General features: G+C 42.8%; 1 protein-coding gene across 4 annotated transcripts in view; it reads left to right on the top strand.

Annotated features, from left to right (window-relative positions):
- Positions 1-24,378, top strand: part of LOC137344561 (partitioning defective 3 homolog) — a 735,052-nt gene that overhangs the window by 342,701 nt on the left and 367,973 nt on the right. For all 4 annotated transcript variants that reach the window (XM_068007624.1, XM_068007617.1, XM_068007634.1 and 1 more), the window contains exons 4-5: positions 19,281-19,456; positions 21,273-21,434. In XM_068007624.1, the coding sequence (XP_067863725.1) occupies positions 19,281-19,456; positions 21,273-21,434 (338 nt within the window). The remainder of the gene's footprint in view (positions 1-19,280; positions 19,457-21,272; positions 21,435-24,378) is intronic.

Below are 24,378 nucleotides of genomic sequence, written 5' to 3'. Positions count from 1 at the left end.
GTCATCTATGTTGGATACAAATCAGAATATTTTGTTCACAGTGAGAGGCCAGAAACAGTGGAGGAGCAAAGGGGTTTGGGAGTCCAGGTACACAAATCACTAAAAGCCAGTACACTGGTACAAAAAGTAATCAAAAAGGCTAGTAGAATGTTGGCCCTTATCTCAATGGGATTAGAATTCAAAAGTAAGGAAGTGATGCTTCAGTTGCACAGAGCCTTGGTCTCAGACTCCATTGGGAATACTGCATTCAGTTTTGGGCACCGCCCAAGGATATATTGGCCTTTGAGGGGGTGCTGTGCAGATTCACCAGAGTGATACGAGGGCTTAAAGGGTTAAGTTATGAGGACAAGTTGCTTAAACTTGGCTTGTATAGAAGGTTGAGGGGTGATTTAGTTGAGGTGTTTAAAGTGATAAAAGGATTTGATTGGGTGGATGCAGAGAAGCTATTTCCTTTGGTGGGGGAATCAAAAACACAGGGTTACAGACTTAAAATTAGAGCTAGGCTATTCATGAGTGAAATCAGGAAGCAATTTTTCACACAAAGTGTAGTGAAAATCTAGAATTCTCTCCCCCAAAAGGCTATGATTGCTGGATCAATTGAAATTTTCAAGACTGAAACTAACATTTTTATTTGGTAAGGGTGTTAGGGATATGGATCAAAGACGGATAAATGGAGTTGAGGTACAATCACCCATGATCTAATTGAATAACGGAACATGCTCAAAGGGCTGAAAAGCCGACTCCTGTTCCAATGTTCCTAAAAGGAACTTGATTAATAATTCTGTAATAAACTTGTATTTGAATGGCTAGCTCATTATTTTTTTATTTGAAGACAGTAGCAGCAGGTCCATATCCAAAAAAATTAAAGCAGTTCTACTTTTTAATGATCTGAAAATCCCTATTTCAGAAAAATTTCAAAAAGCACTCAGGTTACAATTTTTTAAAGTAACCTTTTCCTAGGGAAACCTAAATGTACAATTTTTAAAAGATTTTTTTAATATAAAAAGGAGCAACCAACAGGCAATCTTACGACTGAAGACATCAGTTTTCATAGTTGGTTTCCAGAGAATGCTTATGCAACACAAAATGAAAAATGACTGTAGTTTGTTTACAATGAGCCTCAACAACTTGATTGCCTAAGAGACAAGTATGCTTCATTACATTTTTTTTACATTTATGCTCAAACATGGCTTGTGCTTTGCAGCTCAAGGTCATAGATACGGATTACAAAAGGATGAATTGGTGGTAGATTTTATCTGTGAAGATGATGTCTGTAGGGTTTCAATTTAAAATATTGCTGCTATTCCTCCTGAAATACTTGTGTAGCTGGGCATTAATATTTAAAAAAAAGCTGCTTACAATGAAGAAATGTTTTATATATTAAGATTCAGAATTCTAATCTGGCCCTTTTTAGAAGTGTTCGATATTGTGTTTCTTCTGGCTCAGTTGGTAGGCAGCCCCCTTGCTTCTGAGTCAGAAGTTTGTGATTTCAATCCCCACTCCAGAACTTGAACACAAAGTCCAGGCCAAATCATCAGTGAAGTACTGAACATTGAATCGTTGGAGTTGTCATTCTTCAAATGAGATGCTGAATTTTAGTACACTCTGCTGTTCCAGTGCTTCAAATAGGTATTAAATATCCTGTGGTCCTATTCGAAGAAGAACAGGGAGTTCTTCTCGTGTCCTGGCCAGCACCTCAGCCTACACCATTTAAAAAAAAATTAACTGGTTTTTCACCTCACTGTTGTTTGTGGGACATTCCTGCATGCAAAATTAAAGCTGCTTTCCCAACGAAGTAATTTGTTGTGTGAAACACTTGGGGTTATTTCTGAGGGATGTGATAAGACACTATATAAGCAAGCTCTCAATTCCTTTCATTCTTCAGTTTCTTCTGATCAAGAATTGGGTGAGAGAGGAAAATATTGTGCTGCTGCCTCTCTCTCTTTTCTGATCCTTTGCAGTTCAACAGACGCCAGATTGACTAACTCAGCGCTTACCATGGATCGTGTCTTGGACCTCCTGGTTTCCGTTGCTCAACCACTCGCTGGTTAAACTTGCTGTGCAATTAGGGAAACCTGGGGATTTGTCTTTAAGCAGTTACTTGTATCCTGTTCGCATTACATCGTTTCCTCGGACGGTAACATAAACAAGACAGCATACGTGCCTCCATAGGCACAGTGCCACCTCATGATATTGCCCCTTGCCTCTAAAGGAAAAGCCCTGCTGATGAGAAACGTAAGTGGCCACTGTCTGGATCACCATGTTGAAATGAGCGGACTGGACTGCACCTTATTGTGGAACTGATTCTACTGGAATCAGTTGTGCAGAGTAAATGAGATATCAAAAATGTTTCACCAGATTTTAATTGAATGTCACATTATCTTCTCTTTCATCAATCAGTTCATTTAAGGAACTTAGCGCTGTGCATATTCACACATCTAGAAGAAGTATTACATCAACACAATCACTTAAATGTGCTAAATGTGACATTAAGTTTGAGCTGTACAAACAAAGTAGAAATATTTGTCACTAATGCAAAGCTTATATAATCTGATAAACTGCCAACATATTTTGTTTTAAATTACATTCATGGTAGCATAAGATGTTTTCCAAATTAGACGCCTCAGTCGGGGTCCAGTGACACTGCCGCAGAGTGATTGGTCGCACGCTTCCACCTGTGATGCTCAGTTCCGAATCTCAGGCAGTCCAACAGTCAACTTGCAAAGTGAAAGAAAAATGCTTCCTTTAAAGGGAGGGTGGGAAAGCCCAGTCAAGCTGGACCTCCAAGTGGCTGTTTACAGATTGGTAGAAACTGGAGTCTTTGCTGTGAAACTGTGAAGGAAAGTAAACAAATATGTGCCAAAATATTGGTGTCTCTTTATTTCCTGTTTACTTGCCTGTTTAAACCCTTTCATGGCCTTGACCACTCACTATCTCTGTAAGCTCCAGGCCCACAACTCCCTCCCTGGAACTCTCTGATGCTCTGGCCTCTTGTGAATCTCCCACTCCCCTTGTCCCACCGTAACTGGCCATGCCTTGTTTGCAGCCACAGCTCCCCTTTAGGCCCAATGCTTAGGAATTCCTTCCCTAAACTCCTTTGCCTCTCTACCTGTCTACCTCTCTTTCCTCCTTTTAAGGCCCTCCTGAAAACCAGCCTCTTTGACCAAATTTTTGATGACTTCTAATATCTCCCCTTTTGGCTCTGTGTCCAGTTTTTTGATTATGTCTCTGTGAAGTACATTGAGACTTTTTTTTTTATGTTAAAGCACGACATAAATGCAAGTTGTTGTTGTACATTCTTCTCACAACATTTCTTTCTGAATTGTTTCCATGACCAAGAAGGCCAGAATTGGGCAGTTTGGTACAAGCCCAGAACCTGTTAAAGATTTTTATTTGATTGAACTCTGAAATCCCACTAAAAAGGCAACAACCAGCTCTGTGAGACCCCAGTATATGTTGGCTGGATCGTAATTATCCCCCCAGATGCTACTGAACTCCAGGAACTACGCCAAATTACTATGACTTCAAAACGCATGTTGTTCCCCACGTGCGCTCAACCACATTGACAACCCAATATACCACTGTATTCTCTTGTAAGTACCGTGTGACAGTGTCTATGCAAAATACGCTCCTTAACTCTTGAAAAAAAAATTGGCCAAAACCTTTCAAAGATAAAGATTTGTGAACATTTGTTAAATTTAGCATTAACCATGGGAACCCCAACTTCACAGAAGCAAAAAAAATCTAACCCTAAAAATGTAGGTTTACCATCCACCATCAAATTAGGTAACCTGGTGTCTATATTTATGGGTTTATGCTTTTGTTCCACACCTCTGCAACTGGAAAATATGCAAGTAAATGCTACTTTTTTCACAAAATTTTAGTTCTAAAGAAAGCAGTTCTTGAACTCAGTTTCCTTATTAACTTTAAGGAGAAGACATTTAAGGAATTAGTGATTTTAAAAGAGCAGGAATAGTTGCATGTCCACAAGGCAACAGGACCAAGTAATGTTCATCTGAGAATAGTGACAATAATAATGGATAGCCCTTCCGCCTTCCCTAAATATACATGGTCACAGATTTTTTTTTTAGAGATAGGGTTCATTTTGGGAAACTATGGTAGAAAGGGGAGCTGTGGCTGCAAACATTCATCAACCATGATGTATGTGGATACTACCATCAGACTGGAAAGTCTTGATCCAAAATTATGGTCATAGAAACATACAGCACAGAAAGAGGCCATTCGGCCCTTCTTGCCTGTGACGGCTCTTTGAAAGAGCTATCCAATTAGTTCCACTCCCTTGGTTCATGGAAATTGTAGGCCATTGTTTTTTAATTTTCACTTGGTATGTACCTATCCTGCATTCTCACAACTGCCCTTAAAGGTATTCCGTTTGGTCTCAACTGAGGTTTGCTTGCGTATTACCCCCGAGTCACATTGTTTAAACTCTTCCCTCGTTGCTTTGAAGTTAGTCCTCTTAAAATTACATAACTGAGTTTTGATTTGCAGTATTGCTTCGTGCCAAGCCATGTCAAATTTGATGATGTTATGGTCAGTATTGCCCTGGAGTGCCACTACTTCCTTTTCAGAGTGCGCTATCTGAGCCACTTGTCATTTGGTTAAGTTACCTGTGCGGCCTCCCTAACATCAGGTCAGGAAACGGTCATGCATTACATTCTCCAGATAGAACATACCCCTACCAAGCGGAGGCTGAACGCCAACTCGCTGACACCTCCTCCTACCTCCTCCTGGACCATGACCCCACCACCGAACATCAAGCCATAGTTGCTCAGACCGTCACTGACCTCCTCTGGAGATCTTCCCCCACCCGCCCGCCACGGTCTCCAACCTCATAGCGCCCCAACCTTGCACAGCCCGCTTCTTCCTCCTTCTCAAGATCCACAAGCAGGACTGCCCTGGGAGATCCATCATTTTATGTTCTTGCCCCACGGAACTTATTTCTTCCTATTTTGACTCTCTTCTCCCCTTGTCCAGTTTCTTCTGATCTACACCTGTGACTCTTCCGACACCCTCCACCACTTCAACAGTTTCCAGTTCCCTGGCCCGAACCATTTCCTTTTCATCATGGATGGCCAGTCATCACACCTTCATCCCCCACCAGGACGGCCTGCGGGCATTCCGCTTCTTCCTTGAATGGAGGCCCAACCAGTCCCCATCCACCACCCCTCTCCTCGGCCTGGCTGAACTTGTTGTTACATTGAACAACTTCTCCTTTGACTCCACTCATTTTCTCCAAATAAAGGGTGTCGCTATGGGAACCCGTATGGGTCCGAGCTATGCCTGCCTTTTTGTGGGATACGTGGACATTCCTTGTTCCAGTCCTACTCAGGTACCCTCCCTCGCCTTTTTCCAGTATGTTGATGACTGTATTGGTGCCATTTCCTGCTCTCGTCCTGAACTGGAAAATTTCGTCAACTTTGCTTCCAATTTCAACCCAACCCTCACCTTCACATGGTTTATCTCTGACTCCTCCCTTCCCCTCCTCGACTTCTCGATCTCCATTTCAGGGGATAGGCTGTCAATCAATATCTACTATAAGCCCACTGACTTGCGCAGCTACTTTGATTACACTTCCTCCCACCTCGTTTCCTTTAAGGACTCTTTTCCCTTCTCGCATTTTCTCTGTCTCCATCGCATCTGATGTCACTTTTGACACCAGTGCTTCCGATATTTCTTCCTTTTTCCTCAACTGAGGATTCCCCTCCGCTGTAGTTGACAGGACCCTTGACTGTGTCCGTCCCATTTCCCGCACTTCTGCCCTCACCACTCCCCCTCTCTCCCAGAACCATGATAGGGTCCCCCTTGTCCTCACCAGCGTTCACATTCAACGTATTGTCCTCCACCATTTCCGCTACCTCCAGCGCAATGCCACCACCAGATACATTCTCCCCTCCCCCCCCCCCCCCCCCCCCCCCTTCAGCATTCCGAAGGGACTGCTTCCTCCACGACACTCTGGTCCACTCTTCCAACACTGGCTCTCCTCCCCATGGCACCTTCCCATGTGAGCGCAGGAGATGCAACACCTGCCCTTTCACCTCATCCCTTCCCATTGTTCAGGGCCCCAAACACTCCTTTCAGATGAAACAATGATTTATTTGTACTTTCAATTTGGTATACTTGTATTCGCTGCTCACATTGCGGTCTCCACTATATTAATGAGATCAAACGCAGATTGGATGATCGCTTTGCTGAACACCTCTGCTCAGCCTGCAAGCATGACCCTGATCTGCCAGTCGCTTACCATTTTAATTTCCCGTCCCACTCTCTATCTGACCTCTCTGTCCTCGGCCGCTTACACTGTTCAAATAAAGCTCAACGGAAGCTCGAGGAGCAGCACCTCATCTTTCGATCAGGCACTTTACAACTGTCTGGACTCAACATTGATTTCAATAACTTCAGATCATAACCACTGCTCCCATTTTTTAGGCCAGCAGGTGCTGGTAATGGTTCTGCTGTTGCCATTTACAGCTACTCCTGATCAATCTTTTGTTTCTTTATTTGTCCCATTACCACCCTCCTTAACTTGCACCATCATCCCTTTTGTCATTTAATCACTCCTGCCCTCCACCCGATCAGAGACCTTCCCTTTTTGTTCTTTCCTCCCCCGCTCCTCTCCCCTCCCGCCCACCCCCTCCCCCTTCCCCTGGCTCTGTACTTGCTTAAAAACTGTTTAATCTTCAACTTCTAGTTCTGACGAAGGGTCATTGACCTGAAATGTTAACACTGTTTCTTTCTCCACAGATGCTGCCTGACTTGCTGAGTATTTCCAGCTTTTTCTGTTTTTATTGAATTACATGCATTAGTTTAGATTCTGGGCCTTTTGAGTTTTCCTAATTTGTGTCAGGTTGGTTAAAATCTCCCATTATTTTGCTTTTTCTGGTTGAAAATTACTTCTTTATCGCTTCACAAAGAGTTCCTGCACTTCTCTTTGTTTTGACCTGCTGGTCTAATCCCTAGAATTTGCACTGCAGAATTTGCATCTCTCTTTGCATTGCTTACTTCCAAACATGGGAAACAGTTGGAAAACATATCATATACCAATGAGTCCGATTTCCTTTACCTCGCAGGTTTACCTGACATACAGAACTATTCCACCTCTTTTTCCATCCAGTTTTTCCTTCTTGAGCACTCAAACAATTGTGTGTTGCACTTGTCTTCATCATGGGGAGCGGAAGGTTAATCATGTTTTTGAAATTCATGTTATGTCACCCTCTTGTCACATTGTAGGTCCCAATGCCACATTGTAGGTCCCAATGCCACATTGTAGGTCACAATGCCAAAACAGCCTCGTACTTAGTCAGCTTGTTGCAAACGCTTCTACCATTTATATATGCAGCTTAATAAATTAAACTTAAACTTTGCATCATTCCTTATCTTATTCAATCCTTCTGCTTCAACTTCCTTTTTTGGTCTGTTTTGTTTATACTTCCTGAGCCCTTATTAGTTTAAATCTACCACCACTAATCTATTTACTCTCTTCGCAAAAACGTAGATGAAGCTAATCACATCTGAACTGCTTTAGTCTGTTCCACAACTTGTCCCATTGTGCTCAGAATTTAAAATCATCCCTCCTACACCATCTGTCTAGTGCATATTGACATATCTGATCAGATTCTGCCTAATTGGTTCAGCGCATGACACGGAGAGAAATCCTTAGATTGTTACTTTGAACATCTTGCAGTTCATCCGAGAATCTAACTTCTCTCAGCGAAACCTCAATCTTACTCTTCTCTATGAAATTGATTTTTTAAAATTGCTCACAAGATGTGGTTGGCACTGGAAGACAGTATTAATTGTGAAACTCTAGTTGCCCTGAGAAGGTGGAGGTGGGCTTCTTGAACTACTGAAGTCCTTGTGGTGATAGTGTAACCACAATGGTTTTTGGGAGGGAATTTTAAGATTCTGACCCAGCAGATGATGACGGAGTGGTAATATATACCCAAGTCAAGATGGTGTGTTCCCACGATGCTGCTGCATTTGTCCCTCTCAGTGATTGAAGTTGCAGGGGAGGGAGATGCTGTAGAAGTAACCTTGATAAGTTGCTGCAGTGCACCCTTTGGATCGTACATACTGCAGCCACAGTGCACTAGTGGTGGAGGGAATGATGTTAAGTCCATTGGTAGGGGCACCAATCAAGCGAGCTGTGCTCTCCTGGATGGTGTTGAGCTTGTTGTATGTTTTTTGCAGCTGCACCATTTGAGGCCAGTAATGAGAAGCCCATCACACTCCTGACTTCAGTCTTGTACATAGTGGAAAGGCTTTGAGGGGTCAGGAGGTGAGCCACTTGCCACAGAGTACTCAGCCTCTGCCCTGTGGTTGTCGCCATGGTGTTGATATGGCTGGTCCAGTTCAGCCTTTGGTCAATGGTGATCCCCAAGATACTGATGGTGACAGACTCAGCAATGGCATTACCATTAAACACCAAGGGGAAGTGGCTGGGCTTTCTCTTGTTCAAGATGGTCATTACCTGGTACTGATGTAGCACGAATGTTACGTGTCATTTGTCAGCCCTGCTTGTTATCGAGATCCGACTAGAGGTTGGTACTGGCTGCTTTGGAGGAGTTGTGAATGGAGTTGAACATTTGTGGAGCTGTCAGTGAACAGCCCCACTCCTGATCTTATAACGGAGGGAAGGTTAGTGATAAAGCAGCTGAACACAAACATGAACCTCAACTTCAGGTTATTTTCCATCCATTTCCAGAAATGTTTACATCCTTTTTATCTCTTATCTTGGTCTCAGAAAAACAATGCACCAGATGAGTCTTCTACTCATGGTTGCAAATCAGACTGCCAACACCCACCCACCCACCAATATGGAATTAACCCACTACTTAACACAGGACATTGCTGCAGGAGTTCCTCAGGGCAGTGTCCTAGGCCCAACCATCTTCAGCTGCTTCATCAATTACCTTCCCTCCAACATAAGGTCAGAAATGGGAATGTTTGCTGATGATTGCACAGTGTTCAATTCCATTCGCAACTCCTCAGATAATGAAGCAGTCCGAGCCCGCATGCAGCAAGACCTGGACAACATCCAGGCTTGGGCTGATAAGTAGCAAGTAACATTCGCGCCAGGCAATGACCATCTCCAACAAGAGAGAGTCTAACCACCTCCTCTTGACATTCAACGGCATTACCATCACCGAATCCCCCACCATCAACATCTTGGGGGTCACCATTGACCAGAAACTTAACTGGACCAGCCACATAAATACTGTGGCTACAAGAGCAGGTCAGAGGCTGGGTATTCTGCGGCGAGTGACTCACCTCCTGACTGCCCAAAGCCTTTCCACCATCTACAAGACACAAGTCAGGAGTGTGATGGAATACTCTCCACTTGCATGGATGAGTGCAGCTCCAACAACACTCCAGAAGCTCGACACCATCCAGGACAAAGCAGCCCACTTGATTGGCACCCCATCCACCACTCTAAACATTCACTCCCTTCACCACCGGCGCACTGTGGCTGCAGTGTGTACCATCCACAGTATGCACTGCAGCAACTCGCCAAGGCTTCTTCGACAGCACCTCCCAAACCCGCTACCTCTACCACCTAGAAGGACAAGAGCAGCAGGCACATGGGAATAACACCACCGGCATGTTCCCCTCCAAGTCACACACCATCCCGACTTGGAAATATATCGCCGTTCCTTCATCGTCACTGGGTCAAAATCCTGGAACTCCCTTCATAACAGCACTGTGGGAGAACCTTCACCACAGGGACTGCAGGGGTTCAAGAAGGCGGCTCACCACCACCTTCTCAAGGGCAATTATGGATGGGCAATAAATGCTGGCCTTGCCAGCGACGCCCACATCTCATGATCGAATTTAAAAAAACGCTCATTCTCCTGGAACTGTCGCACTTCCCAATGGGTAATCCCTTGCTTCACGCTGCCATGATTTTGCTCATGATTACGCTCCCCTGTGCCTGATACTTGTTTTCATCATAGGCATCAGGAACTGTATACCTATTTGGCAGATCCAGACCCACAAAGATTTCGCACAGTGGCTTCTTCTGTATCCCCCTTCCCTGACATACCTTCCAGAAATTTTTCCTCCCAGCATGTGCGTTGCACAGTACAGACAGCTGATCTTCAGGCTCGGCAGTTCTCTACTCAGGCAACACAACTCTGGGATACTTTCTGCATATGTACTCTTCCTGAATACTTTGCCGATCTGGGATATCCCATATTATGCATGCTGCACACATCAAAAGTCTAGCTCTTGATGCCATTATTTCTATAATTCCAGACGCTGTATGATTCACAAGTACTAACTCTAGAACCATGTCATGGATTGTATGGGCTCTAGTGAAGTAGACACAGGCCCCTAACCTGCTATCACTTTCCACTTCGTGACTTCCATGTGTACTACAAATTAAATGTTCAACTTCATCAAGGACCTTAAATTGAAGAAAGAAAGAAGGACTTGCATTTATATAGCGCCTTTCACGACCTCAGGACTTCCCAAAGTGCCTCACAGGCAATTAAATACTTGTGAATAGTCGTCATTATTGTGTTGTAGGAAATGCGGCAGCCAATTTGCACACAGCAAGGTTCTACCAACAGCAATGTGATAACGGACAGATAATCTGTTCAATGATGTTGGTTGAGGGATAAATATTGGCCAGGACACCGGGGATAGCTCCCCTGCTCTTCTTTGAAAAAGTACCACGGGATATTTAACGTCCATCGAAGAGGGCAGACGAGGTGCTCAATTTAACGTCAAGACCTCTGACAGAGCAGCACTCTCTCAGTACTGCATTGAAGTGTTGGCCTGGATTATGTGCTCAAGTGTCTGGAGTGGGACTTGAAGACACAACCTTCTGAATTGGAGGCAGGGTGCTACCACTGAGCTCCGGCTAACACCTCCAAGTAGAGTGTGCAAATTGTGTTACCAAATGTGTGACAAAGCAAGATGTTCAGAAGAAAGTTTTGAGACATGAAAGCTCATATTGGAATTAAGAGCAGTCAATATATAATTTTAAAAAAATACAGGACAAATCATGAAGCAGAGTTAGAAAAAGAATTTAGGTGTGGTGAGCGCAGATAATTTGGTCTTGACATTCAGGTTCTGCTTCAGTTAAGGAGTGAAGCAAAGGTAGGTCAATAGCTTCCCATGTATATTGACACCTCAATCAAAATCGTCCGGTGTTTCTGCAAGATATGCTGAAGAAATAAATTGTCAAATATATCTGCTGTCATCTGACCTTTTCAACCACCAAGTGGTTTGATGATATAAAATCAATTTGAATCGGAATAAAACATGCTAAAGTGAAGCCATAGCTTTATTTTTAACAGGCAAGTCAGTTTACTGAACCGAACTACAGTGAACCTCAAGCACTGAAAAGTTCAGAATCATAGAATGATACAGCACAGAAGGAGGCCATTTGGCCAATCGTGCCTGTGTCGGCTCTTTGAAAGAGCGATACAATTCGTCCCATTCTCCTGATCTTTCTCCATCGCCCTGCAGATTTTTCCATTTTAAGTATTTATCCAATTACCTTTTGAAAGTTATTATTGAATCTGCTTCCACAACCCTTTCAGACATTCCAGTACAGCTACAACACTGGCATCTACCCAACAATGTGGAAAATTGTCCAAAAAGCAGGACAAATCCAATCCGGCCAATTACCACCCCATCAGTCTACTCTCAATCATCAGCAAAGTGATGGAAGGTGTCGTCGACAGTGCTATCAAGCGGCACTTACTCACCAATAACCCTACTCACCGATGCTCAGTTTGGGTTCCGCCAGGACCACTCGGCTCCAGACCTCATTACAGCCTTGGTCCAAACATGGAGAAAAGAGCTGAATTCCAGAGGTGAGGTGAGAGTGACTGCCCTTGACATCAAGGCAGCATTTGACCGTGTGTGGCACCAAGGAGCCCTAGTAAAATTGAAGTCAATGGGAATCGGGGGGGAAAACTCTCCAGTGGCTGGAGTCATACCTAGCACAAAGGAAGATGGTAGTGGTTGTTGGTTGAAAATCATCTCAGCCCCAGGACATTGTTGCAGGAGTTCCTCAGGGCAGTGTCCTAGGCCCAACCATCTTCAGCTGCTTCATCAATGGCCTTCCCTCCATCATAAGGTCAGAAATGGGGATGTTCGCTGATGATTGCAGTGATCAGTTCCATTCCCAACCCCTCAGATAATGAAGCAGTCCGTGCCTGTATGCAGCAAGACCCGGACAATATCCAGGCTTGGGCTGATAAGTCGCAAGTAACATTCACACCAGACAAGTGCCAGGCAATGACCATCTCCAACAAGAGAGAGTCTAACCACCTCCCCTTGCCATTCAACGGCATTACCATCACCAAATCCCCCAGCATCAACATCCTGGGGATCACCACTGACCAGAAACTTAACTGGACCAGACATGTAAATACTGTGGCTACAAAAGCAGGTCAGAGGCTGCGTATTTTGCGGCGAGTGACTCACCTCTTGACTCCCCATAGCCTTTCCACCATCTCCAAGGCACAAATCGGGACTATGATGGGATACTCTCCACTTGCCTGGATGAGTGCAGCTCCAACAACAGTTAAGAAGCTCGACACCATCCAGGACAAAGCAGCCCGCTTGATTGGCACCCCATCCTCCACCCGAAACATTCACTCTCTTCACCACTGGCATACCGTCGTTGCAGTGTGTACCATCTACAAGATGCACTGCAGCAACTCGCCAAGGCTTCTTCCACAGCACCTCCCAAACCCGTGACTTCTACCACCTCGAAGGACTAGGGCAGCAGGCACTTGAGAACAACACCACCTGCACGTTCCCCTCCAAGTCACACACCATCCCAACTTGGAAATATATCGTTGTTCCTCCATCGTTGCTGGGTCAAAATCCTGGAATTCCCTTCCTAACAACACTGTGGGAAGAACCTTCACCACACGAACTGCAGCGGTTCAAGAAGGCGGCTCACCACCACCTTCTCAAGGGCAATTAGGGATGGGCAATAAATGCTGGCCTTGCCAGTGACGTCAGCATCCCATGATCGAATCAAAAAATTTAAAAAAAAGATTGTGATGGAGTTTAGAAGAATGAGAGGTTATCCCATTGAAACATGTAAGATTCTAAGAGGTCTTGACAGAGTAGATGCTGAGAGGAGGTTTCCCCTGGCTAGACAGTCTAGAACTAGGAGTCTTCGTCTCAAGATAAGGGGTTGACCATTTAGAACCGAGATGAGGAAAAATGTCTGCAGGGGGTTGTGAATCTTTGGAATTCTCTACCGCAGAGGGCTGTGGATGCTGAGTCGTTAATTATATTCAAGACTGAGATTGATTGATATTTGGACACTAAGGGAATCGTGGGATATGGGGATAGGCTGGGAACGTGGAGTTGAGGTGGAAGATCAGCCATGACCTCACTGAATGGCAGAGCTGGCTGGAAGGGCCATATGGCCGACTCCTGCTCCTATTTCTTATGTTCTTATGCCTTTTTAACAGCCTTCTCAACTTGTCCTGCCACCTTCAAAGATTTGTATATGCACACCTGCAAGTGTCTCTGTTCCTGCACCCCCTTTAAAATTGTATCATTTAGTTTATGTTGCCCCTCCTTATTCTTCCTACTAATATGAATCTATAAGATTGGATAGGTTGGGGTTGTTTTCTTTGGAACAGAGGAGGCTGAGGGGAGATTTAATTGAGGTATACAAAATTATGAGTGGCCTGGATAGAGTAGATAGGTTGGTCCTGTTTCCCTTAGCAGAGAGGTCAATAACCAGGGGGCATAGATTTATAGTAATTGATGGAAGGATTACAGGAGAGTTGAGGAGAAATTTTTTCACCCAGAGTGGTGGGGATCTGGAAGTCACTGCCCGAAAGGGTGGTAGAGGCAGAAACCCTCAACTCATTTGAAAAGCACTTGGATGTGCACTGGAAGTGCCGTAACCGACAAGGCTACAGACCAAGAGCTGGAAAGTGGGATTAGGCTGGTTAGCTCTTTTTCGGCCGCCACAGACACAGTGGGCTGAATGGCCTCCTTCAATGCCGTAAATTTCTATGAATCACTTCATACTTCTTTGCATTAAATGTCATGTGGCATGTTTCTGCCCATTTCACCAGTCTGTCTATGTCCTCCTGAAGTCTGTTACTGTCCTCCTCACTGCTTACTACATTTCCGAGTTTCGTGTCATCTGCAAACTTTGAAATTATGTCCTGTATACTCAATTCCAGGTCATTAATATATATCAAAAAGAGCAGTGGTCCCAATACTGACCCCTAGGGGATACCCCTGCACAAATCCCTACTGTCTGAAAAACAACCATTCACCACTACTCTCTGCTTTCTGTCCCTTTGTCAATTTCATATCCATGCAGCTAATGCCCCTTTAATCCCATTTGCTTCAGTTTTGCTACCAAGTCTATTATGTGGTACTTTATCAAACGCCTTATGAAAGTCCATGTGCACAATATCAACCGCACTACTCTCATCAACCCTCTCCATTACTTTATCAAAGAACTCAATCAAGTTAGTCAGACACGATTTACCTTCAACACACCTGTACTGGCTTTCATTTATTAACCTATATTTTTCCAAGTGCCAATTAATTTTGTCCTGGATTAATGTCTGTAAAAGATTCCCCACCACCGACATTAGGCTAACTGGCCTGTAGTTCCCTGTCCCATTTTTTGAACAGGGGTGTAACATTTCCAATCCTCCAGTCCTTTGGCACCACTCCCATATCTAAGGAGGATTGGAAGATTGTGGCCAGAGCCTCTGCTATTTCCACCCTTACTTCCCTTGTCAACCTAGGATGTATCCCATTTGGACCAGGTGACTTTTCTACTTTGAGCTTTGCTAACCTTTTTGGGACCACTTCTTTATTTTTATCCAATCCAATTTCTCTACTACCTCCTCCTTTACTGTGACACTGGCAGCATCCTCTTCTATAGTGAAGACAGATGCAAAGTACTCATTTGGTCCCTCAGCCATGCCCTCTGCCTCCACAAGAAGGTATCCTTTTGGATCCCTAATTGGCCCCATCCTACCTTTGACTACCTTTTTACTGTGTTTATATGTTTATAAAAGACTTTTGGGTTCCCTTTTATGTTACCGGCTAATTTATTCTCATTCACTCTCCTTGACTCTCTTATTTCCATTTTCAGTTCTCCCCTGTACTTTTTGTGTTCAGCTTGACAATCTGTTTTTGCCCAATGTAGTTTAGAAATTGTTTCTGTACAAATAAAGGAATTACAAAATTGCTGTGCAAATATCCCAATATTGCCTCATAGCTCTGCAGAGTCCTTCGCTTGATTTTAGAAGGCCTGAGAACAGTTTTGGATAGGGATTATTACAACATGCACCGTAATCTGCCCTGGCTCTGTAGGTTCTTCATTTTTAAAAGAAGTGTGTGTTCCAATTCTAATGGGCCAGATTTTGCTGTGGGCGGTGATGCTGTCCATTAGACTTGCCCATAGACTTTGATGACTTTTGCACGGAAATTGGAGATCCAAAAAGCACGGCGCCCTCCACAGGGCATCTGGGACATGTGTGAACAGGGCAAGCAGCTGTGTATCTCCTTAAGCAATCAGATTGAAGTATTGTTAATTACAGTGCAGTTAGAACCAAGAAGTGTAAGTTAGAATAGTGAATTCAATATCAAATCAGATACAGAAAGTGAAATAAAGAGAGGGTAAGAAAGATTGAATGAAGAGACAGATAAAAGAGACAGAAAGAAAAAGTAAAAAAAAAGTATTTAATTTTTTTTAATGTCCGCCAATAATTGAAATCTGAAGGCAAGAGACACTTGCAAAAGTTAATTTTCAATGCCAGAGAGATTGTTTGGCAATAGTTAAGACTTACCACGCAATGAAAAGGGTATTCAGACTTGAAATGACTTGACTTAACTTTTTTTGGCAAATTTATTCAGCATATATCCGGTAAGTACAGGAGTCAGACAGCGAGATGCCATTTTCGCTCAGCTTTTGGAGAAGCATCGCATCTCGGCCAGCAACTTCAGGATTTTAACTGCGCATTTCTGGTCGCTGGAAATTGCTGTCCGATTTTCACATGAATAACGGTGAGCGATGTTAGCCTCACCATTACTTTCACAGCAAAAGGCAGGCCTTTGTCTCTCGAGGTTGGTGTTATCGTCTTGCTGAAGTGATGACAGAGCAACCTGGTTGAATGATATAGCGACAAAGTGACGTGTTTTGCTGTCCAGCTTAATTGCAGCTTACAGGAGCCACCAAATCATTTTTAAAGTGGTCACCTTGTTGCCTGTCTTCATGGACCACAGTGAAGTGAGAACTAATTTGAGGGAGTCCATCTCTGCTCTTCAAAGTTTAGGACCATTGGGTACATCAAAACAGGCACAAATGTTGGGAATATATAAAGTCTACCAATAAGTCAACTCAAGAAAAAATGTCTTTAAAAAATCGAAGTTGTCACCCACAAAGCAGAAAACCTTAAAATGAGTATAAATTGGGCACTTAGGAAAATACAATAACTTCCCAACCAGGAGGTAAACAAAAAAAAAAGTCAATGAAATCTTCCACAAAAAGAAATGAAGTAACAAAGTGAAATATATCTGGGTCAATGTTCCAGGGAATACAGCTGAAATCAATCTCTAGATTGATAACTTCTGTAACAGATCCTATTTGTCATCAAAACCATTCCTGACACAAGTGTGCCACTAATTTGGGAGCTCACAGGTGAGAATGTGCTGTCTCTCTAATGCTCTGACGAATCCAACTCTGATGAAATGGCCTTTGTGCTCCTGCTGCATTTGTTATACAAACTGGAGGTCTGCTAAGGCTGCCCCTTCTGAAGATACAGTATGTTATACAATTCTCTATTCCCCAGCTTCAGTGTCTCACGAAAACCCATTTTTGAAAAATCTATGTGTAATTTGTCTGAAAGAAATTCCATTGGGCATTTAAATTTTTATGCAGTAAATACTTCTGAGGTTATTTATGCATGACTAATCTTTTGAGGAATGAATATTTTATGGCATAGATTCATATGTGGGATGTGGTAGAAAAAAATGGCATGTGCTTGAAGTATGAAACAAGCTTTTCAGATAGAAAGCTGTGGCAGTGAAGTGAATTCAGCTAATAGCAAATAAAACACGAACTTTATTCTGCTCAGATTACATTTGTGATTGAATCATTATCACAGCCATTCTTCAAAGGTCATGGTTTAAAAATATTAAATTAGTTGTAAAAATGGGGTCTTTCCAGTCCATCACTGGGGCTCATTAATTTTAACTTGTTCCAGTCCAGGAAGCTGAAACTGCTCATTGCTGACTGTCTGTTATCAGGCGGTACGGGGACAGATGCAACAGGCCCATTGTAGCGTACATCACTGTATCCGACCCAGTGTAAATAGAGACCTACACGACTAATGCTTTCTAATTTTTGAAAAAGGGAGAAATCTAAATTTGAAAAGGAGATGCACTCAACGCTAAGTCAAATCACTTTTATTAAATCTAAAAAATTAACTTTTTTCAAGGTGTATTGTCAGAGACATTTGGCTGCCAATCTCGATGTTCCATATTCCAAACACTTGGATGTGTGAATTTGCTGCAAACTTAATGATATGTTCTCTGGAGCATTTTTACTGTTCTTAAATTTCAAAGCACTACATTCTTTTGAAGGTAGCGAAGGATATCTGTCGTGGGAAAACCGAAGGGAGGGGGGAAAGAGAAGATAAGATTTTGTCTCTTCCATCTCTTTTTCCTCTTCCCTCCGCCCCCACCCATCTTGGGACTGCTTCTGCTGGATGTCAGGAATGTGAGCAGACTACCTTCTCTCCAGTCTGGTAATGCTGCTTTCTAACCGGTCAGTTGGTTGTGTGTGAAAGCACTTTGTAGCCATACTGTGAATTGGTTTGGGTGATGATGAATTTAATTATAATTAGCTTGATGAATCAGTTAGTTAATTTGATTGCATTAAATATACATTGATGAATAGATTTGTCATTATAGGTATTAAGCGGAACAGGGTTGTTTTTCTAAATTTAGTGGTAAGTCATCTATTTGAGTCGACTTTAAAGCCATTTGTATTAGTGTTGCTGTTCCCCAGCTTGTGTGTTTTGAGGGGGAGAAGGGGTTAGTGAGCAGAGGTAGAACTTGGTGTAGGATTGATGAACTGTGTGGCGGATTTACCAAAAATCCAAGTTAGCTGTCCTGGCTAACCTTTGGTTATGACCAGAATTGCTATTCTGTTACCTGCAAACTTAAAATGGAACAATGCATGGATTCAAGGGATATGGGGATCGGGCGGGAAGGTGGAATTGAGTTAGAAGATCAGCCATGATCTGATTGAATGGCGGAGCAGGCTCGAGGGGCCGTACGGCCTACTCCTGCTCCTATTTCTTATGTTAAGTATTCCAATATGAAGCTTTTTCCTTTTTTTGCCTTCTGCAAACTTTTTTGTGTCCAACTCTAAAGAAGTAACTCTTGCTGGGACATGGTTCGTCCTCCAGTGCCTTGCCTAAGTGATAACCCTGGATAGTGAGTTGTCAACAAGCTGATCAACTGTGGGGCTTAATAATGAAACCTATTCTATCCCCACTCGGTGTCCTCATGCATTTCCAGCAGGATTTGCTGGATTGAGATTGGGAGCAGAAATCCTGGCTGATTTCCTCTTCCTTAATGGAGGGATGCTGAGGCAAATTGTAATGTTACATCACCACTTCAGATGAGACCAGCTAACTCGGCAGAGATGCAAGACTGAACCTGGGGCATCTCTGTGGTCTAACCAAATGAGCCATCAGAGGGTGTTTGTTATTTTGTGTGTTTTTTTTGAATGAAAAATTCTCCTGTATCTGAGAAGAAATAGCAAACTTTTGCAGTCATGGGGCAACCTGCTGCAGACTGACCTCAGCACAGCTCCCTGCAAAAAGAGAACTGCCCCACTGATGTATGTAACAGGCCTGTAAGTGGACAGCTGTCATTGTGTTGGGTGTGGAGCGTACCCGTCCCAGTTTTGTATGCTAGTCATCAAGTTACTAATGCCTTTGAAAAAGAATTCATTACCAATTATTGAGAAGGCCTTAGCGAAATGTAGTAAGGGAAAATAGAAATAAATTGGTTTAAGGAAGAAAGTACATTCCAGTGGAAGCATTCTTCCCTCCTCCATCTTTAGGAGAAACAGAACTTGCATTTATATACAGCCTTTCATGTCCTCAGGTGTCCCAACGCACTTTACAGCCAATGGTTTGCTTTTGAAGTGTAATCACTGTTGTTTTTGTAGCCTTTTACTGTTAGAGACAGGATATGAAAAAAATGGTAAAATTACTTTTTTCTCCCATCAGACATGCCACTCCATGTGCGACGTAGCAGTGACCCTGCACTGATTGGTCTTTTGTCCTCTGTAACGGGATCTAATCTTAATCCAGCGGAGCCCTCTCGCAAAAACCCCACCCGTTGGTCTACAACACCGGGCTTTCCAAAGCCAAGCCAAACATCTAGTAGCCTCGACAGAAAAAAGGTGGGTTCACAGCTTTGCTCTTAATTCTGGATTTGTAAGACACACCACCACTCAATTCTCTTGGACTTTTGTATTACATTTTCAGATGAACGTGTAACTAAATAAAATTAATAAGCTGAATAAACTGTACCCATTTCCAAAGGGCATTTTAAATGAGCAAGAAACTAGTGAGATCTGTATTCTCCAAGGACAAGGGAATGAGAGGGTATAATTTACTTAACGGCAATGGCTGATTTATACAACTATGACAACATTACATTGCTTTGAAAATGGCAATATACTAAATTGTTGGGCAGATGGTTTAGTAAAGTGATGCATATTGACCCTTTTATGATTAATTTACTTTTAAAATATCACTTCACTAATCCTGTTTCAATACATATTAGCTGTCAATGCGAACTCTAATCTTGTACAAAGCTTACCCTTCACTCTGGCTGTTTTTTAAAAATTCTGATACTATAAATCTTTGTATCCTACGTTTATATTTTTAATTTCCAATCCTCTGGCAGAATCAAGCTTTATTACAGAGGAACCTGCTCTGATGATGTCTGCAACAGAGGCCTTTTGGAAAAAAAATCGCAGCCTTGTTCTTACCACGTTATATAGCTTCCAATCATTCACATGCCTTAAAATGTCTAAAGCTGTGAAAGTCAATTGGCTAGAAAATGTCGGAAACACTTTGAAATTTTATACGGCAGCAATAAAAATGACTTGAGCATTATCTCGTGCTGTTAAAATGTAGACACTTATCTGACGTGACAGGGAGGTACTGAAATAATTCAGATGATTGAGTGTAAATTCCATTAATTGCAATGGAAATAGGTGCTGTATGGGAGTCTGGCTTTTGGTTGTTTCTACAGAACAATCTAGACAAAGGAGGTTCTATTGTACAAATCACATTGCTAAAATATATGTGTTGTGAATATGTAAAGCTTAGGTGTAGCTGGAAAAGTGGTTATATTTAGTTTGAACTGTGATGAAAATTGTTCTTTTATCTAGCCTGCAGAGCAGTTACCCAGTCGCGTTGGAAGGGCAACTTTAGATTGGGAATAAGAAATAGTACTTTTTCTAGCCTGGTTTCATAGAATACTGGAAATTACATTGTAGAAAGAGGCCATTCAGCCCATCACGTCTGTCCCGTTGTCAGTTCTTCAATTGGAGATGGCTAATCCCATTCCCCCTCTCTTTCTCCCTATCCTTTTATAGTCTTCCTTTTCATATACTTATCCAATTTCCTCTCAAATGATGTATTAGTCTCTGCCTCAGTCGCCACTTGTAATAAAACATTCCATGTTCTCATAACCCTCTACGTGAAAATATTTTTTCTAACTTCCCCGTCATTCTTCTAGTACAACCAAGGGAGTACTTTTGAAGTGTAGTCAAAGTTGTGATGTAGGAAAATAAAGCCATGTAACTGTACAAGTAACACTTTGTTCCTACTCAAGTATTGATACTGGGGAAAGCAGTAGAGGTTACTATCTTCGATACTGTGGATGATTTAGACTTTGAATGCTCCAATTGAAGGCAGGTTAGGAGTGACACTGAAAATCCAAATAAGCCATGTGGGTGTTGGACATTGCTGAGTGATACCAAGGCCAAAGTGACTAGTTGAGCACTTTTACATGTCAACTTGGAAATTCTGATGCATTCATAATTAAAATGACAGTAAAGTCCAGTCTGAATGAATTTTATGCTCCAGTGGATGATAGTCTTACCTGAGTGAACTTGTGTTTTATTAAAAAAGCATATTGGTTGCCAGCTTTAAGTAGTTAAAGACAAAATAACGTTCTGCCTCTCTGTTTACTAAATTATCTAGAAGGAAACGACTCAGAGGAACCCAGTGAATGGACAGGACAACTACAGGAGTTTACCAAGAGATGCTGGCCACTGGTCGAATCAGTTTCAGCGAGACAATGCCCGATCTTCTTTAAGTGCCACTCACCCTATGGTGGATAAATGGCTGGAACGGCAGGAGCAGGTAATTTAATGAACTCTCTTCCATTAAAAAAAAATCAGCCAAATCAAAGCATTCCTAAACAAGAAGCAAAAATCTGCAGATGCTGGAAATCTGAAACAAAAACAGAAAATGCTGGAAACGCTCTGCAGGTTTATCAACATCTGTTAATGCGTCAGGTACATTAATATTTCAGGTGTAGACCCTTCATCAGAATTGAATTCTTAATGTTGACATATACACAGACTCACTCTTGATGGTTAACTTTGTATAACTTCATGTGTGTGCACCACTAAAGGTGGCATCTGCCCATTCAAAAATGGGAGCCTTCCATATTGGGGTGATGTCAGGAAGCACTTCTTCACACAAAGGGTAGTGGAAATCTGGAACTCTCTTCCCCCAAAAAGCTGATGAGGCTAGGTCAATTGAAAATTTCAAAACTGAGATTGATAGATTTTTGCTAGGCAAGGGTGTTAAGGGTTACGGAACCAAGGCGGGAAGATGGAGTTAAGATACAGATCAGCCATGATCTAATTGAATGGCAGAACAGGCTTGAGGGGCTGAATGGTCTACTCCTGTTCCTATGTTCCTGTAAATTACCTACAAATTAAATCTTCTGCAGTGCATTTGGAGTCATCTGTATTCAGCAGAAATCCAGCAGGTAACATCAATTTTTAAAAAAAACAAATTCCTGCCACTGTGGGCAATATCCTTCAATTATATTGGTGGCGTGAGGAAATAGTTGGTTTATATTTTACTTAACTGTGTTATGTAACTTTCTACTTCATTCAAAAGCAAACTGTTCAATTGCACAGCACAGGACACAAGCCTGTTCATTAATGTCATCCTGTCCAGAGCCCACTGCTAAAATAATTAAAATAGTAGCTCCATTGTAGTGAAGGAAATGGAATGTTACAGGTTGAATCTCTGCATTGCGTACAGCATAGTTCACAGTGCTTTGTGAGCAAGCTATTTATATTTACCATTCTTATTTTGTAACAACAGAAAGTAGTGGCAGGTATGTCTTTGGTAAGGATTCCGCATTGCCACTCCTATCTAATAAAAAAAATCTGCCTATCTTCACGATACTTGGAAGGTATAGGCATTTCTGCAGTTAGGGGATAGCATATTGTGCTAAATTGAAATTAAATGTGCAAGTAAATTAATAAGATTAAGGTGATTGGCAAAAAAGCCAGAGGCGACATGAGGAAACATTTTTTTACACAGCGAGTTGTAATGATCTGGAATGCACTGCCTGAAAGGGTGGTGGAAGATGATTCAACAGTAACTTTCAAAAGGGAATTGGACAATACTTGAAGGTAAAATGTTTACAGGGCTTTGGGGAAAGAGCAGAGGAATGGAACTAATTGGATAGCTCTTTCAAAGAGCTGGCACAGGCACGATAGGCTGAATGGCCTCCTCCTGTGCTGTACCTATTATGATACCATGAATAAGGAATAAACATATCCAGTAACTTAGACATGCTGACTTTGTAGAGAAAATGTATTATGGCATTACTCCTTTATAAGAATTGCTGCTAGGCATAGGAGCATATACGTATAGTGCCGTGGCAGTGGAGGTTACAGATTGGATTTCCCTGCCCCTACATACTGCAAATGTTTGGATTTCAGCTGGTTGGTTTATATTTTACTTAACTGTGTTATGTAACTTTCTACTTCATTCAAAAGCAAACTGTTCAATTGCACAGCACAGGACACAAGCCTGTTCATTAATGCCATCCTGTCCAGAGCCCACTGCTAAAATAATTAAAACAGCAGCTCCATTGTAGTGAAGGAAATGGAATGTTACAGGCTGAATCTCTGCATTGCGTACAGCATAGGTCGCAGTGCTTTGTGAGCTTCTGTGGGGAATGCTGGCGAGAGGCCTGGAGCTGCCTTCTGAGAGAAGAAAATGTCACTTTTAATTGGCACAATATACTCCTTGGACTCCAGTTGGGACTTGGGTTCTGTGTGAAGGTAACAACTCTGAATTGGGAGCCTCACTCAGAATCGATCTGTACTTGGACTTCACATGTTAAAACTGGCCGGCACAGGCCAATCTGAACCAAACCAAGAGATCACACAAAGGGCACCAGGCTCGGTGATTAGGGAACTTCTCGCAGGGCACATCAATTTTAACTCAGCTCAGCACCAATATTTCTAAACCACTCCCTGGTCTCAGTCTCAATAAAGGAGAGTTTTCATAGAATGATAGAAATTACAGCACAGGAGGAGGCCATTCGATCCCTGGTGAATCTGCTGGCATTCTGTCCTATAACCCCATTCCCCCCTCCAGATCCTTTTATATCCCCCCCCCCCTTTTCAAATATTTATCCCATTCCCTTTCAAATAATGTTCTAGTCTTGACCTCAATGGCTACTTGTGGTGAAGCATCCCACAGAAGCCATCTATTAAAGAACCTTCCTTTTCCCTTCGCTGGTGGTTTTTCCAGTGAGAATCTTCAATCTCCATCCCTTTGTTCCCCAATTGCCCACCAGTAGAAACAATCTTTCACCGTTTACCAACCGTAAAGTTCTCAGGTTTCACTCACCCCTTTACTGGCTGCTCTTCTCTCGGCACTGCTTACATTCATTGCTGCTGCTGCTCCCGGCTCTACAGAAAATACTGATCTTTATGTCCAACCCGTTCCCTATTCTCCCTCTCTCCCCCTCCACTTGAGCCCCAATCCTCCCTATTCCCAGCCTCCCTCTTTCTCCACATCCTCCTACCCCCATTCCCCAGCCTCCTTCTCTCCCCCGACCCCCAATCTTCAGGCTTCCCTGACCGCCATCCATCTACCCACCCTCATTCCCCAGTCTCCCCCTCCCTCTTGACTCCCAGGCACTCCTGCTTCCCAAGCCCCTGACTCCCAGTGACCAGGGCCATGACTCCTATGCAATCTGGGGGAGTTGGTATGACCGTCATTTTTCAAACCTCCCTGGATACAGGCATGGTGCTGGAGGATTGGA

This window comes from Heptranchias perlo, chromosome 2 (genome assembly GCF_035084215.1).
Source record: "Heptranchias perlo isolate sHepPer1 chromosome 2, sHepPer1.hap1, whole genome shotgun sequence".
NCBI classification, from domain to species: Eukaryota; Metazoa; Chordata; class Chondrichthyes; order Hexanchiformes; family Hexanchidae; genus Heptranchias; species Heptranchias perlo.
The sequence above is the reverse complement of the archived record's forward strand: the minus strand, read 5'-3'. Positions and strand labels throughout refer to the sequence as shown.